The 13,541-nt window shown below is 47.6% G+C and overlaps 1 protein-coding gene across 1 annotated transcript in view; it reads left to right on the top strand.

The window, feature by feature from the left end:
- The window catches only part of LOC119381833 (ubiquitin-like modifier-activating enzyme 1), a 44,174-nt gene that overhangs the window by 18,766 nt on the left and 11,867 nt on the right, over positions 1 to 13,541 (top strand). The window contains exons 12-15 of the mRNA XM_049412908.1: positions 2,228 to 2,308; positions 3,951 to 4,103; positions 8,928 to 9,093; positions 12,277 to 12,473. Coding sequence (XP_049268865.1) covers positions 2,228 to 2,308; positions 3,951 to 4,103; positions 8,928 to 9,093; positions 12,277 to 12,473 — 597 coding nt within the window. The remainder of the gene's footprint in view (positions 1 to 2,227; positions 2,309 to 3,950; positions 4,104 to 8,927; positions 9,094 to 12,276; positions 12,474 to 13,541) is intronic.

Here is a 13,541-nt window from a genome sequence, read left to right as displayed (position 1 = left end):
TATACATACATACTTATACATATACGGTGCATGACAGCGGCGACGGGGACAGACAAAAACCAGTCGAGACTGTCCATATAATTGCCATCGCAATAAAAAAATGACTAAGATACTCTGAGCGAGGCCGATTCTATACTCTTACAGCTTTTTGAGACTAATTTTGTTAGCGACTACTACCGCTCTAAAACATTGTGTCCTTTCGCGATTTAATGAAAAATACTAGTGTTCAGGTTGGAGCCAACAGGTAGAAACAATCTGCGGGATTATTTAGATATAAACAGAAATAGGGTGCTCCACACAGGCGTTATATTCTTTAGAACCTAATCCTCTCCGCCACTATGCTAAGATGCGTTAAATGGAAACAGTACTTTCCTTTCCGGATGCTTCTTTTGCATGCAGCAGTCAGACAGCGAAATTACGTAAAGTCAGGCACTAATACTTTTAGGACTAAAACGGTCATATAGTACGAGGTCCAACACAAGCCTATTACATTTCAAGAGCACACACCGTAATCTTGTAAAACGTGGCACCGTAACGTCCAGCCGCCTCTCCACTCTAAATAAATCTCGTGGACACATAGCTGCATCAAGTTTCATTTGTCAAGTTGGGTGTCCTCTATATCTGCCGGCTACCCTCAACACTTAATTCGTAGCACAACCGAAGCACCGCTTCAAAAGCTACAATCACGAGATAAGCAAGGGGAACGCCCGGACCACGAACCACCTTTCGCCATGCTATGCTTGTATTGTTTATCTCGCGACATCACGAAGGTTGCACATAATTATGAGATTCGCATCATCTTACGCGTGTGCCCACTTCTGGCCAAAACCAAACAAGAGTATATTTCATGCAAGAAGAATTAACCATCAGAGGAAGTTCAGTAGCTGCATATATAATGTTATCTACGAGATACCCGTTTCATGCGACCGGTCGAACATAGGGCAAAACCGGCCGGTGTTTTTTAAAGGGACACTAAAGAGCAAAGCGATTTTTCTCATATTAGTAAAGTACTCTTTCACGATACGAAAAACACCACGCTTGCCGCGAGAAGACGCTTATAGTAAGCGAGAAAACGCGCAAAAACAAAATGTGGGGGGCGACGCCACCTTGAAGTTTGCGCACCATTCGCCGTGACGTCACACGTTTTGACGTCGCCTACTAGAGACTACGTAGTTCCTAATTGGTAAAAATGAAGTACATTGTCCTCTGAGGGGGCCATAGACTTAACATACCAAGTTTGGGGTAATTTTGTTGAGCCAATGGCGCCAAAATACGATAAATACACTTGGAAATCCGTGACGTCACGCGGGGAGATTTCGGCACGAAATTTAAAAATGAAACTTTGCAATTGATTTTCTCCTCTATTAATAAAAATATGATGGCGAAATTAACGACATTAGAGTTCTCAGAGCAAAATTGGTCGGTCTAGGCCGATTCATTGTTTCTCTTTAGTGTCCCTTAATGAGCGTGCGCAGAAGCTCAACCGGTATACCTTCGGGCCTGAACGGGTAGTAACATCTCCTTGCATTGCAAGAGCTGCCCGAATCAATGCTGCTTTCTTTATCTGGAAAAGACAAAATTCCTTTCGAAGGCTAGCTCAAGAATCGAAAGAGAACTCATCGAGGCGTTTCACACCACGAGAAGGGGAGATCATCATAACTCTGTCAGCTCTCCTTCTTTGCCTCTATCATATAAATATAACTTTTAGATGGGCACACGAGGACACTTCCGTTCACCTAATGCACATGTGACTTCGATTGTTTCATCAATGTTTTTGCGATTGTTCCTTGCTCTGCTGTTTGTTATGTCGAAGAACCCTGCAAATCACGTGAGTTCACAAAACAATGTCGGTTGGAAGTCTGCTACATAGGCGTGTGCACAGGGGGGGGGGGCAGGGGGGGCGGCCCCCCCCCCTAATCACATAAGAGGGGGGGGGGCGCAAAATCTTCCCCGTACATTGACCCTTCTAGTCACCTGAGAGAGGGAGGGGGCGCAAATTCTGCCCCATACATTGACTTAGTAGGGTAGGGGGCGCTGCGATGAACCTTTGCCCCCCCTAATGGGGAACCCTGCGCACGCCTATGAGTCTGCACTTTGTGTGTGCGTCCAAGTTCCCGTTTTTTGTCCCGTCTTCATTGCGCCGTTATAAGGTTGCTGAATCTACGAATCGACTAGCCAAACAAAATGCTTTGCTTCAGTACATTTCCCTCTCTCCTTTCTTGTGCAGGACTTTACGCGGTACGGCGCGCAGAGCTGCGTGTTTGGTGTGGAAGTGCAACGCCAACTGCTGTCACAGACCTACTTCGTAGTGAGAAACATTTAATTTCTGCAATTCGTCAATTCGCGCACACAATTCGTCGATATTAGTGCGCAGTGAAACTTCCGCGCATAGATGGCAAGCACGACAGACTATCATGTTGGCAGATATCTTCATTGCATTGAAGGAGACGCGTACCAAAAATCCATTATTACTTCAATCATATGCTGAAACAATATTTCGCTGTAGCTGTTGAATTTGCCAGTGCGCCACCTACAGTGGCCACTATCACATCAATATCACAGCTAGGCGGTAGTTGAGAAGGAGAGGGGGTGGGGCTGACCACTTATTTTTTTGATGGTGGGTGCGCCAGCGCCCTCCTTGTCCCCATCTGCCGGTAAGTACGCCTATGCCGGACGTGTGAATCCGCATGGCTGAGCGAGCAGAGCTGTCCTATACAATGGATCGTTTCCCGAGTGCCCATCGGGGCGACGGACTGCCCCGAAGCTTAATTAGCTCAAACTCTGTCGCTTCTATATTCCCCTTAATTATAAATAACCGGACTGTAATGTCTGGTATCTCTAATTCGTAAACCTATTCAATCTGATTATCCTCATTGATGGTCATTGAGCCATTAGAAGCCAATGTGCGAGCGCAGTGGTGCAGCGGTAAGGGAAAAGCGACTTTAAGCGGCCAAATCAAGAAGTTACCAGTACCTTCTCACGGGAAGTGCGCAATCTTAGCGATGTTTTGTTGTTCTATACCCGTTTCATAATTATGAAGCTAGCTTTTCTGCAATTCGGCTTGCACAGCTAACTTATTCGTGGTCACTTCTGCAAACGGCCTGTACCAGCGCAGTTTGCGCTATGACTGCGAAAATCTAGCTTCTGCTCTCGTGATATAAGCAGGCATAAAAGACCAATTCTTATTGCAGGTAGAACTTTGTTTTTATGAATCACAACAGATGTTGCCATCAGCTGGGCGAATGTGCAGTTCAGAGAAGCGAAATTGTGAACTACGAAAAGGTATATGTATATTGGATATGGAGATCAGGGTGTGTCTTCACAAAAGTTTCTTACGCTTCAAGTGTTTGCGTGAAAAATTTCTGGCCGATCCTGATGCTGAAGACATCATCAGTGCAAGTGCTCAACCAATGGCAAACAGCACTTGCTAACTAAACGCTTCGCGATTTCGGACCCAACTGTTCGGGCACTGATATGCCTATAGAAACAGCGTTGTTACGGTTGAAAGCGTTTCAATTTCCACCAGGCAGATTGGCGCCACTGCGTTAACGTTGGCGTTATGTCGGTCATGCAAGCATAACGTAAGAACCTTGGCCCGTATTCACAAAGCATTCTTACGCCAGCAAAGTTCGTGAGTACAAATACCCTGCAACGTCGAGCGAGAAGGTGCTCGTGGACTTAGGGGACCGCAAAATGCTGCGCTTGCTATATTGCGTGTATCAGCTCTCTGTCTCTATTTAAAAAAATATAGCTTCAGTGTCAGAAATAAAAGGAGAGACAGAGAGACATCACGGCACTTCAGTCGAACAAGAGCGTTTTTTTTTATTGCTTAGAATGCCTGAAACCCTTTAGCTAGGAAAACTCGCGTTGAAACGACAAAATTTGCAAGGGTTTTGCGTGCAATCAAAGATCACGTACCTCAGCGTCGATTTGTCCATTACATGGCACAGGTCGGAGCCGGAGCTATCGGCTGTGAACTGCTCAAGAACTTCGCCATGATGGGCGTCGGGGCATACCTCGGTTGCATCTATGTCACGGACTGGGACAAGGTCGAGAGGTCCAATCTGAACAGACAGTTCCTCTTTCGAGCCGAGGACGTCGGTGTGAGTTGTTGTCCTTCGCCGTTGCCTTCAGGTGTATGTCCGTCGCACGCTGTGTAACATTGTAGAACCTGCAAGAGACAGAGAGGGGGAGAGAGAGAGAATAATTGCTTGTTACAGAGTAGGCGAAGTTCTTCGCCTAAGAAGTGGAGCCTTCTTAGCCCATCAAACTGTTTCCTGGGCACGCTCCGATGCCGGTAAACCAGCTGTCGTTGGTCTTCCATACCCAGGTACTGCAGCCGGGCCTTCTAGTGTTCTTCGCATATGGGTATCACGTGCTGATGTCGCCAGGTTTTTCACTGCATTCCCACACCAGTTCATGTGTTGGAAAAGGCGTGGAGTACGTCGCAGAACTTCCGTTGCTCTGCCTTTATAGCGAGGCGACGACCCCGACACTCAAGCGCCTTTCTCCCCTCACTTGGCGGACCTGATTTTTACTCGTAAATAAACGTTAGTCTGCTGCTCTTGAGCGGTCAACACGCGTACGTATCCCTCTACTATTCGCAATGCCCACGAACTATAGGTGGCGCGCCGTGCTTTTCAAGATGGCGCCAGGAGGAGGGTCAACCCGATTGTTAGCATAGGAACAGATAGGACGTGCGGACCATGCCACTTTCACCGGATGAAGTTATGAGCTGCGCTGACATGGATATGAGACTAAAATACTTTCCCAAACCATGGAAGGTGCTAAGTACTCGCCACCTAATTATTTGCTGCGAAGTGAAAGGTTATATTTCAGCTCCGTTACCGTGCATAACGATGCTTTGCGAAATCCTGTGCGTGCTACATAAACCTGTATGAACTAGAATTGACGTATGAGCTGAACGGCACTCCGAGGTAGTACGTACCGAGCCTGCCTGACGGATTTGCCGCAGTAGTAGGCCGCCAGCGAGCAGCGCCATCGCTGCTGCGCGTGATGATGGCTTGCAAACATAAAAGTGTTCTGCGATAATACCCCTTCGTCATTACTTGCGCAGTCGGAAACGCGGAGTTACGTCTTCAACGGAAGACAAGCATTTAACATGCCATTCAGTAGCGCTTGTGTCACAGCCATGCTGAGACTCTAGCCATGTGTACTTCACTCGCATGTTGCAGGTTCGATCAGCACGATCGAAACATGAATATCGAAAAGAATGCACACGTGTGCTTTTCGCAACGTCGAAGAAGTTCGCCGAGAGGCGTGGATTGTGGCCGTGACTGCACGCTCCATCGCTCTAACCATTTCGCTTCGCTGGTCGAGCTCGAGCGTGTTGGCGGCATGCGGCGCTCCATAATATCCACAATAATTGTGATACATGCAATGCACAAGAGGAACTATGCTTTTATTTTGATCTCGCTCAAGGATATTATACATTAAATACAACCAAAGTGACTTACGAGTTATGAGCGTGAAAGAACATTAACGCACGAGGGGACGTGAAGTGCAACTCGCTCGTCGTGAGTTAGCAGCTGGTGGTTCATCGTCGCTATCTCTCGGTGCTTTCACAGTCTGCTACGTCCAGTGAAAAATCCTCGTCGTCGAGATGGTTTCTTTCAACATCACTGCTGAAAGCAATCTGAAGAATTTCCTCCGCCGAACGACTTCGACCACTCCGCGTCACCACGTTTACAATTAGAGAGACGTCTGGGCGCGGAGAACGTTTTGCTCTCAGACCGGTCAACAAGCAAATCGCTTGCAGTGTGCTGCCACCTATCAACAAACGTACAAAAACAAGCGGCGCAGCGGTGGCTATGAAGCCCAACACCACCAACACACTGGCGAAGGACGGCGTGGATGGAAAGCGTTCGCTCCACGAAAGGCGTCGAGCAGACGCGTCCTCGAATGATTGAAACGTCGCTCGCACGATTCCTAACAGCGCTTTGCTGACAAAGGATAGAGGCCCTATTTTAATGTATCGCCAACTTGATCGCGAGCCCGCGCGACCTGCCTCCCGCGTACACCCAATGGGCATTGAAACTCCCTTGGACATCCGAATAAAATCCGAACGTCCACGTCCTAAGCAGTTGTCCAGGGGACATCCGATGGATATCAATGTCGGATTAAATGTTCAAGTCCGTTTGCTTTTCTCCATCGGACGTCCTCGGGACATAATGTGCAGGACATATCGCCAGTCGCGTACGATTTTAAATTGTTTCGGGCTTTATTTGCGAACTTGTGGTTTTCGGTACTTATGAATCAAGGATATGTCTTTGAGGGTCATCATGCGCGCGATAGGTCAATTTTTCAACAGAAAATGTGATGCACATAATTCACTACGCCTTTCAAGTACTTAATTACAGCAGCCAAGCCTATATCTCGCTTTCAAAAACCCCTCGGTCATTTATTACAGCGCAGAAAGCACGCCACGCCCGAGAAAACCCGCACGCTGCCAGTATGGCCACCACGGGTGTTTATTGAATCGCCGCATCTGGCTGAGCGTCGAATTTTCAGCACAGCACAAAAAACACTAGCATTTTCAGCGCAGCCTCAGAAACACTACGGTCTTTAGAATTATGTATCGATATATTTTCTACTAAAGGAACGCACCATCTAATACTTACGTATTGATGTTGCGCCTCAGATATGCGTAATATTTGCTTTTTGATCGAGAATGTTCACAATTATGAACCCCGCTACCAGTTCAAGATGGCTGGGCATTCAGAAAGTTGTTAAACTTTAGCCGGGTGGCTGAATATCGGGTGACAGACGGACACCAAAGTATCCCTAAGAAAGACTATCGTCTTTAATATTTGACTATATGGCGTGCAAATCATGTGCAAATTAAGTCACGCCGATCGAGGTGGCGACGCCCTTTAAAACAAATTACACATATTTTGAAGCCGCAAATCTTACTCGATCGTTGCAAGCGACGAAGCGATACGGTTGATCTGCTGTTGCCACGCGCATTTTTCCCCTCCATGGCAATGAAAACGTCAATACAATAAAAAGAGCTCCTGCGTCCGTCGAACCTCCGAATATCCGCCCTAGACACCCGTGGGAGATCCGCTGGATTGCCAATTAGTATGCGCCTTATAGTCCAGCGGATGTCCGCTGTACGCCTATCGGCTATTCGCGGATGTCCACTGGACGACCAAGACATCCAGAAGTGGATATCCACTGGGCGCCCGCCGGAGTTTAAATGCCCAATGGGCAGTGTTATGGGACTCATGCACTACAAGAAACACTGACCAATTATATATATAAGTAAAACAGGATGAGCTTCAACTGAATATGTCAGACGATAACATTTAACTTACCTACGTGGCTACAGTAAGCCTCGCGAAGCTGATAGTATGTGTACACTGTGGGCTAGCATTGAAAGCGCGAGTTGCCACGTATTTTCACGAAAACTTCGCTTCTCGCAAGAACGAATTAGATTTCTCGTGTCACGGAGGGCCCGGTTTGTTCACTGACGCAGGGAACATGCAAAGTCGTAGTGTTCCTTTCTTGCCAACGCGTTAACACTGAGCCTAGCACAGCCGAACAAGGGAGCGACTGCATAGTGCCGCCATTTTGTCGTCTACTAACCCTCCTCGAGAGGACGCTCCTCGATTCCGCTCGGTGGCGCGACAGTCTATGGGCATTGCGAATACCGAAATTGAAGGCAGTCAGTTGGAGAAAAAAAAAGAGAGGTGGTTCCTTGCGACAAGTTTTCTACATGTGTTGAAGAAAGTCGCTCTGAGAGCCACCTTCTTCATACTCCTTTCTACCCAGCACAATACTAGGGACGCTTTTGAGCCTATCTTACCGTTGGGCATCAGGCGACACCATTGTAATCTGCCTTCCATAACATCGGCGAATAGCGTTATAGAGCTCGTTTCGCAGAAATTCCGCCGTCGGCGTCGGTGACGGCGTCGCATGTGAGCGAAAAATCGTCCGTGACCTAAAAATGGAGAAAGATGCAAATAAAATAAACAATAAAAATCTTCGGTTGCATTGAAGATCGAAGCCGGGCCTTTTGCGAGGCGGGCAGGTGTCGTACCACAAAGCCACGATGTTACTTGCAACTGCGTTGGAAAAAAAAGAAAGACGACATAAACGCCATGTGTGGAAGGCGTCGTTATTTTGTTCGGCAGGTGCCACGACGAAAATGAGCCCATTCGGCGATTTGTAGGCGCATTGGCGAGGCCATCAAACTATGTTTTTTGCGCGACGCCATGCTTCGAAAAAAGCCGGGATAGTGCACCCATCGCCGCTAAAAACTAACACACACAAACTTGCAAACAGCTCCAAAAATGGACAACTATGTCCATCTAGCGGAAAACATATCAAGCAAACAGCAAACATTAGATAATGTGCTGCCATCTGTGAGGCATTGTGAGAAACATGTCTCGACTACCACGGCCGCCTGGATCATCGGCGTGCGCGGCGGTGTGCGCGCGCGCCGATGATCCAGGCGGCCGTGCGACTACAGCAGAGCCTATATGGTTCCGCCGTTCTAGCACAGGAAGTGCTTTAGATCGAAAACCTGTACCATTACTAGATATAGCACGCGCTTTGTGTGTGTGTGTGTGCGTGTGTGTGTAACAACACACATTAATAAGTATGCACTTAGTCGTTGAAGTGTGCACTAGCGGCCAGATTTCGTTTGGACCCGGTGCTTCCAGCATTGTAGGCGAACGCTCATGAATTCCACCAGCGCTGACGTAACTTCACTTGCAAGGAGGGCTCTGTGGCATCAAATGGACGAAAGGAAAGAACGGGAAGCCTTTTTCACGTGAGATAAGCGCGCTAGCAACTCTTGCGATACCTTTTGTCCTGGAATACAGCCATAATCATCGGGTTCAATAGCTTTGATGAATAGCCAATCTTTATTTTTTGTCTGCCCCCCTCCCCTTTCCCTGCAGCGCCCGAAGACGGCCGCCGCCACAGAGGCTGCTGTGCGAATGAATCCGGAACTATGCATCGTGCCTCACGAGCTCAAGGTCGGACCAGAAACGGAGAGCATGTACGATGACAGGTTCTTCGAGTCCCTGAATGGTGTGCTCATCGCACTGGACAACGTCGAAGGGCGTCAGTATAATCGGCTGGTTACTACGTATTTGACAAACTGCAACAATACTGCGCTTTAGCTAAATGCGTTGTGATTCAGCAGTATGTAGCAATGAAGTAATCTTCGCATGGCTGCAGGGCCGGTTAGGTATGAATAGATTTCGGCATAGCATCCTTCGAAGAGATCATGAGCAGAGGACGCTTGCGCCTGGTGGTTGTCGCCTGAAGGTAAACTGCAGCGCAATTCGTAAGTGACCATCAAACTTAAGGTAAAAATGCGACGTTGCTCCAGTTACATTTTTTTTAACAAGCCACCGTTTTGTGCAGTGATGAACATACGAAGAGAAATAAACAAAGGGGCTCGTTTTTTATTTTCTTTTGTTAGTCAAAACCATTTCGTCGCGCACTTCTCGAATGAGTATATGGACGCTTACGCCACTTTGTTCGAAATGTATACGCCCAGTAAGTACCTCTCCTGCTTCAATACGTTAACTGGAGTAGCTGCCATAAAGCGAAGAATTGAGCAGAGGTAGAGTAAATTTTCGTTAATTAGCAGACTGTCTCTGGATAATTCGCGCAAGTTCGGTCTCTAGCGCTCGGCGTGACCAAGTTCAAGAACTGGCAAATGCATGAGCTTGATTTAGACTAGGTGGGAAGCGCCTTCGGGCTAAAAGGAAAAATGTCCGAATGAAGAATAAAAATTAGAGAAAAATCGAAACCATAGAATCTCGCTATGGTTTCACTTTCCCGTTTCCGTCCGCTGGCCCCCGACATTTGTTCTACAAGTTATTCGCACGTGCCCCAGGCCTTAGGGAAAGTTAAACTGTTGAGTCGTGGAAAGATGTCGCCCAGAAGCTATGTACACGCGACTGTGATGCTACGTATGCCCGCCTGTGCATTTTACGAGAAATCGTCACGAGAAAGAGCTACGAGGTCTCACAGGCGGTCATGTACAGTACTCACGGATTGAAACAGGACAATTTAGGGCTAAGTAACGCGCATGCTTTCGTTTCCACCATGTCAGAGCCAATGTTATCTTTAGAGGCCAGATTCGTTGCGACATGACGTGGTTACCTTGAGCAATGGCGCATACCAGTCCTTACACTAATGCATTTAATGTCGCGTTTGAATCCGTGAGTACTGTACTCCTGCTGTCGCCAAAGTTTGGTACCACTGATTAGACTGCGCTTAAAAACAGCAGGAGTGCCGAACATGAAGAAATAACAGAGCTTGGAAAGAAACAAGCGTAGGTTCGGCAGGTTTCTTCAACTTCAGCAATGTCCAGCCAGCGTCAAAAGTTTAGAGACCACGAGACACGGGAAAAAGCCGAATATTCCCTCTGCTTGGGCAGGCAACTTTGAATTTTGACTTCCGGCCTGTTATAATAATAATAATATCGGTGGTTTAACGTCCCAAAACCACGATATGATTATAAGAGACGCCGTAGTGGAGGGCTCCGGAAATTTCGACCACCTGGGGTTCTTTAACGTGCACCTAAATCTAAGTACACGGGCCTCAAACATTTTCGCCTCCATCGAAAATGCAGCCGCCGCGGCCGGGATTCGATCCCGCGACCTTCGGGTCAGCAGTCGACCGCCATAACCACTAGACCACAGTGGCGGGGCTTCCGGCCTGTTCTAAGACGCGTGAACACGTGCGGTGCAGTTCGCACGAATACAGTCACAACTTGCCGGGAAATTCCAAGTTTTCTCAGAGCTAGCAGTCTCTAAACGTCTGACGCCGACTGTACCAACCAGCCAAATTCATGTCGAAATGCGCTTCGTACAAGAGTTGCTGCACTAAAGAACGACACGACAAAAACACAAAGCAAAAAAAGAAAAGCTGCCCCGGCGGCAACTACCACGTGAGCAGACAGCGGAAGAGCAAGGTTCTCCCTGCGGAAATATTAGAAGCGAGCGAGCTCGCCAACGACTTTTAAATGCTCCCGTTCCGCTTTTCTGAATTTTTCTGAATGATTTTTCTATGAGTCCTTATATATATATATATATATATATATATATATATATATATATATATACACAATATTAATGAGAACTAACAGACAATAACGCTAAGGAAAGTATAGGGGGTGTTATCTGTAGTATTTAGAATATAAATGTGAAGAAAGTAAAGTGGACGAAAAGATAACTTGCCGCCGGCAGGGACCGAACCTGCGACCTTCGAATAACGCGTCCGATGCTCTACCACTGAGCTACGGCGGCGGTCATCCTCGCGTCCACTTTATGGGCTATATATGTGCATTTAAACCTTGGAGTGTTAGTCAGCGCCAATTGCAGCCATGGCGGCGAGTGTGGAACACTCTTTTTCTGCCTTTCTGGCGTCACGTAGCACGTGATCTTTTTACGAGCTGGCAGCTGACCAATAATCCCTCGCATACTACCTGAAGGCATCAAGTCTGCCAGAACGAGACCCTTGCTATGAATGAAGGAAAGAAGATGACTCTTAAGGGCTCGTTTTGTTTGTTAGACACAATATTAATGAGAACTAACAGACAATAACGCCAAGGAAAGCATAGGGGGTGTTATCTGTAGTATTTAGAATATAAATGTGAAGAAAGTAAAGTGGACGAAAAGATAACTTGCCGCCGGCAGGTACCGAACCTGCGACCTTCGAATAACGCGTCCGATGCTCTACCACTGAGCTACGGCGGCGGTCATCCTCCCGTCCACTTTATGGCCTATATATGTGCATATATGTGCTATATATGTGTGCTATATATGTGCATATATATATACATATGTACGGTCTATGACGGCGACGGGGACGGAAAAAAACCAGCCGAGACTGTCCATATAATTGCTATCGCAATAAAAAAAAACAAGTTGACGTATACGTGGCGCAAGTACAGAGGTGGCCGAAGGTTCCCAGGCCGCTATCCCCTGTAAACCAATGGCAGTGCGGCTTGGGAACTTCTGACCGGTCCTGTACGCCCATTTGTCGTTTCCTCGTCGTTACTTAGTCCCGTAACTGTCATAGGAAGCGCATTTCAACGTGAACGTGCACCAACCAGCCCCATTGCTTTACTAAACAGCCAAATCCAACACGCAGTATCGCTTGCCAAACTGAGTGTTCTTTTGGGATCTCTTGCGCAGTCGAATCATCCTATAGGTAGCAGGTGGTGACGCACGGCCAGTAATCAAGGACGTCCTGTAAGTTTACAAGGATGCTGAATGTGCTGTGCAGGTCAGTACATAAACCGTCGATGCGTGCACTACTGCAAGCCGTTTCTGGATTCGGGCACCATGGGCACCAAGGGCAGCGTTCAGGTGGTCATCCCGTTGATGACAGAGTCCTACTCGTGCTCCCAGGACGCGCCCGAGACGCCAGTGCCCGTCTGTACCATCAAGTACTTTCCCTACAGAACAGAGCACACTCTCGAGGTACGCACGTCTCGACATTTAAGGGAAACTCGAGTGAAACACTAAATCGCTCAAGAAATTATCCTTCGAGAATGACATTTTCGTTAGTTTCGCCAGAGGCATCAATTGCTAGAGGTCAAGGTGCACTCCCCTCTCCCCCCTTCCTCTCCTCCGAGCCACACACCTTGAAGCGCCGATTACGCCTCTAGACATGTACTACACTGCTGGAATGAACCGGGCGTATACTGTCAGATTTCTTTTTGATCACAAATACAGATTTAATTGCGTTTTCCCCTCCCTCCCCCTCAATACTAACCTGCCGTAGCCTCCAGTCCTCTGGGCCACCCCCTCGACCCTTGGCAACATCATTTGCATTGACACATTCATAGGGAGAGGGGGGATAATGGTGGTTCAACGTCTCCACGCCCACCCTTCACCCCCCCCCCCCCCCCCCACACACACACCACCTGTATTTTGTGTGTTTTCTCGCTTGCCAGGCATCTTATCGCGGTAAGCGAGGTGCCTCTCGTGTCGCGAAAGGGAAACTCTGAGAGTCTCTTAAACGCTATTTCTTGTTCGTTTACGCCACGCACTTCTCGTAGCTCTCGATACGCTGCTTCTTTGCTAAACACTACACGACACGAATGCGTCGCCGTAATTTATAGCCGATTTTACGTAGGACACATGAGCGCCGCCGCCTTGTGCAGTTAAGCCAATGTTTTCTTGTTTTTGTACATCGTGACATCAACTAATAATGTCATGAAATGTCGAGTGCACCAACCCAACCGTATTAATGCGAACGCTTCTACCCTCTATGGCACTCTTCGCTTATTTGTTAAAGATACAGGAAACGGCAAGGTTAAGGGACCAATATGGCGGTACCGAAACCCATTCGTAAGAGAGTCTATAGGAGCTCGGTATGTAAAAAAAGAGTTAATTAAAACGTCGTGTACACGCACAAGGCAACAGTAAAAAAAAATGCACACGTCCTCTTTGCAGACGCATGCACAATGCGTTACCGGTGCAACATCGCCATTAGAAGGTATACTGATGTCTCTACTATAGTTTCTGTCTAGCGGATGCTTTGTG

The sequence above is a fragment of the Rhipicephalus sanguineus genome, chromosome 2 (assembly GCF_013339695.2).
Source record: "Rhipicephalus sanguineus isolate Rsan-2018 chromosome 2, BIME_Rsan_1.4, whole genome shotgun sequence".
Taxonomy (NCBI): Eukaryota; Metazoa; Arthropoda; class Arachnida; order Ixodida; family Ixodidae; genus Rhipicephalus; species Rhipicephalus sanguineus.
The sequence above is the reverse complement of the archived record's forward strand: the minus strand, read 5'-3'. Positions and strand labels throughout refer to the sequence as shown.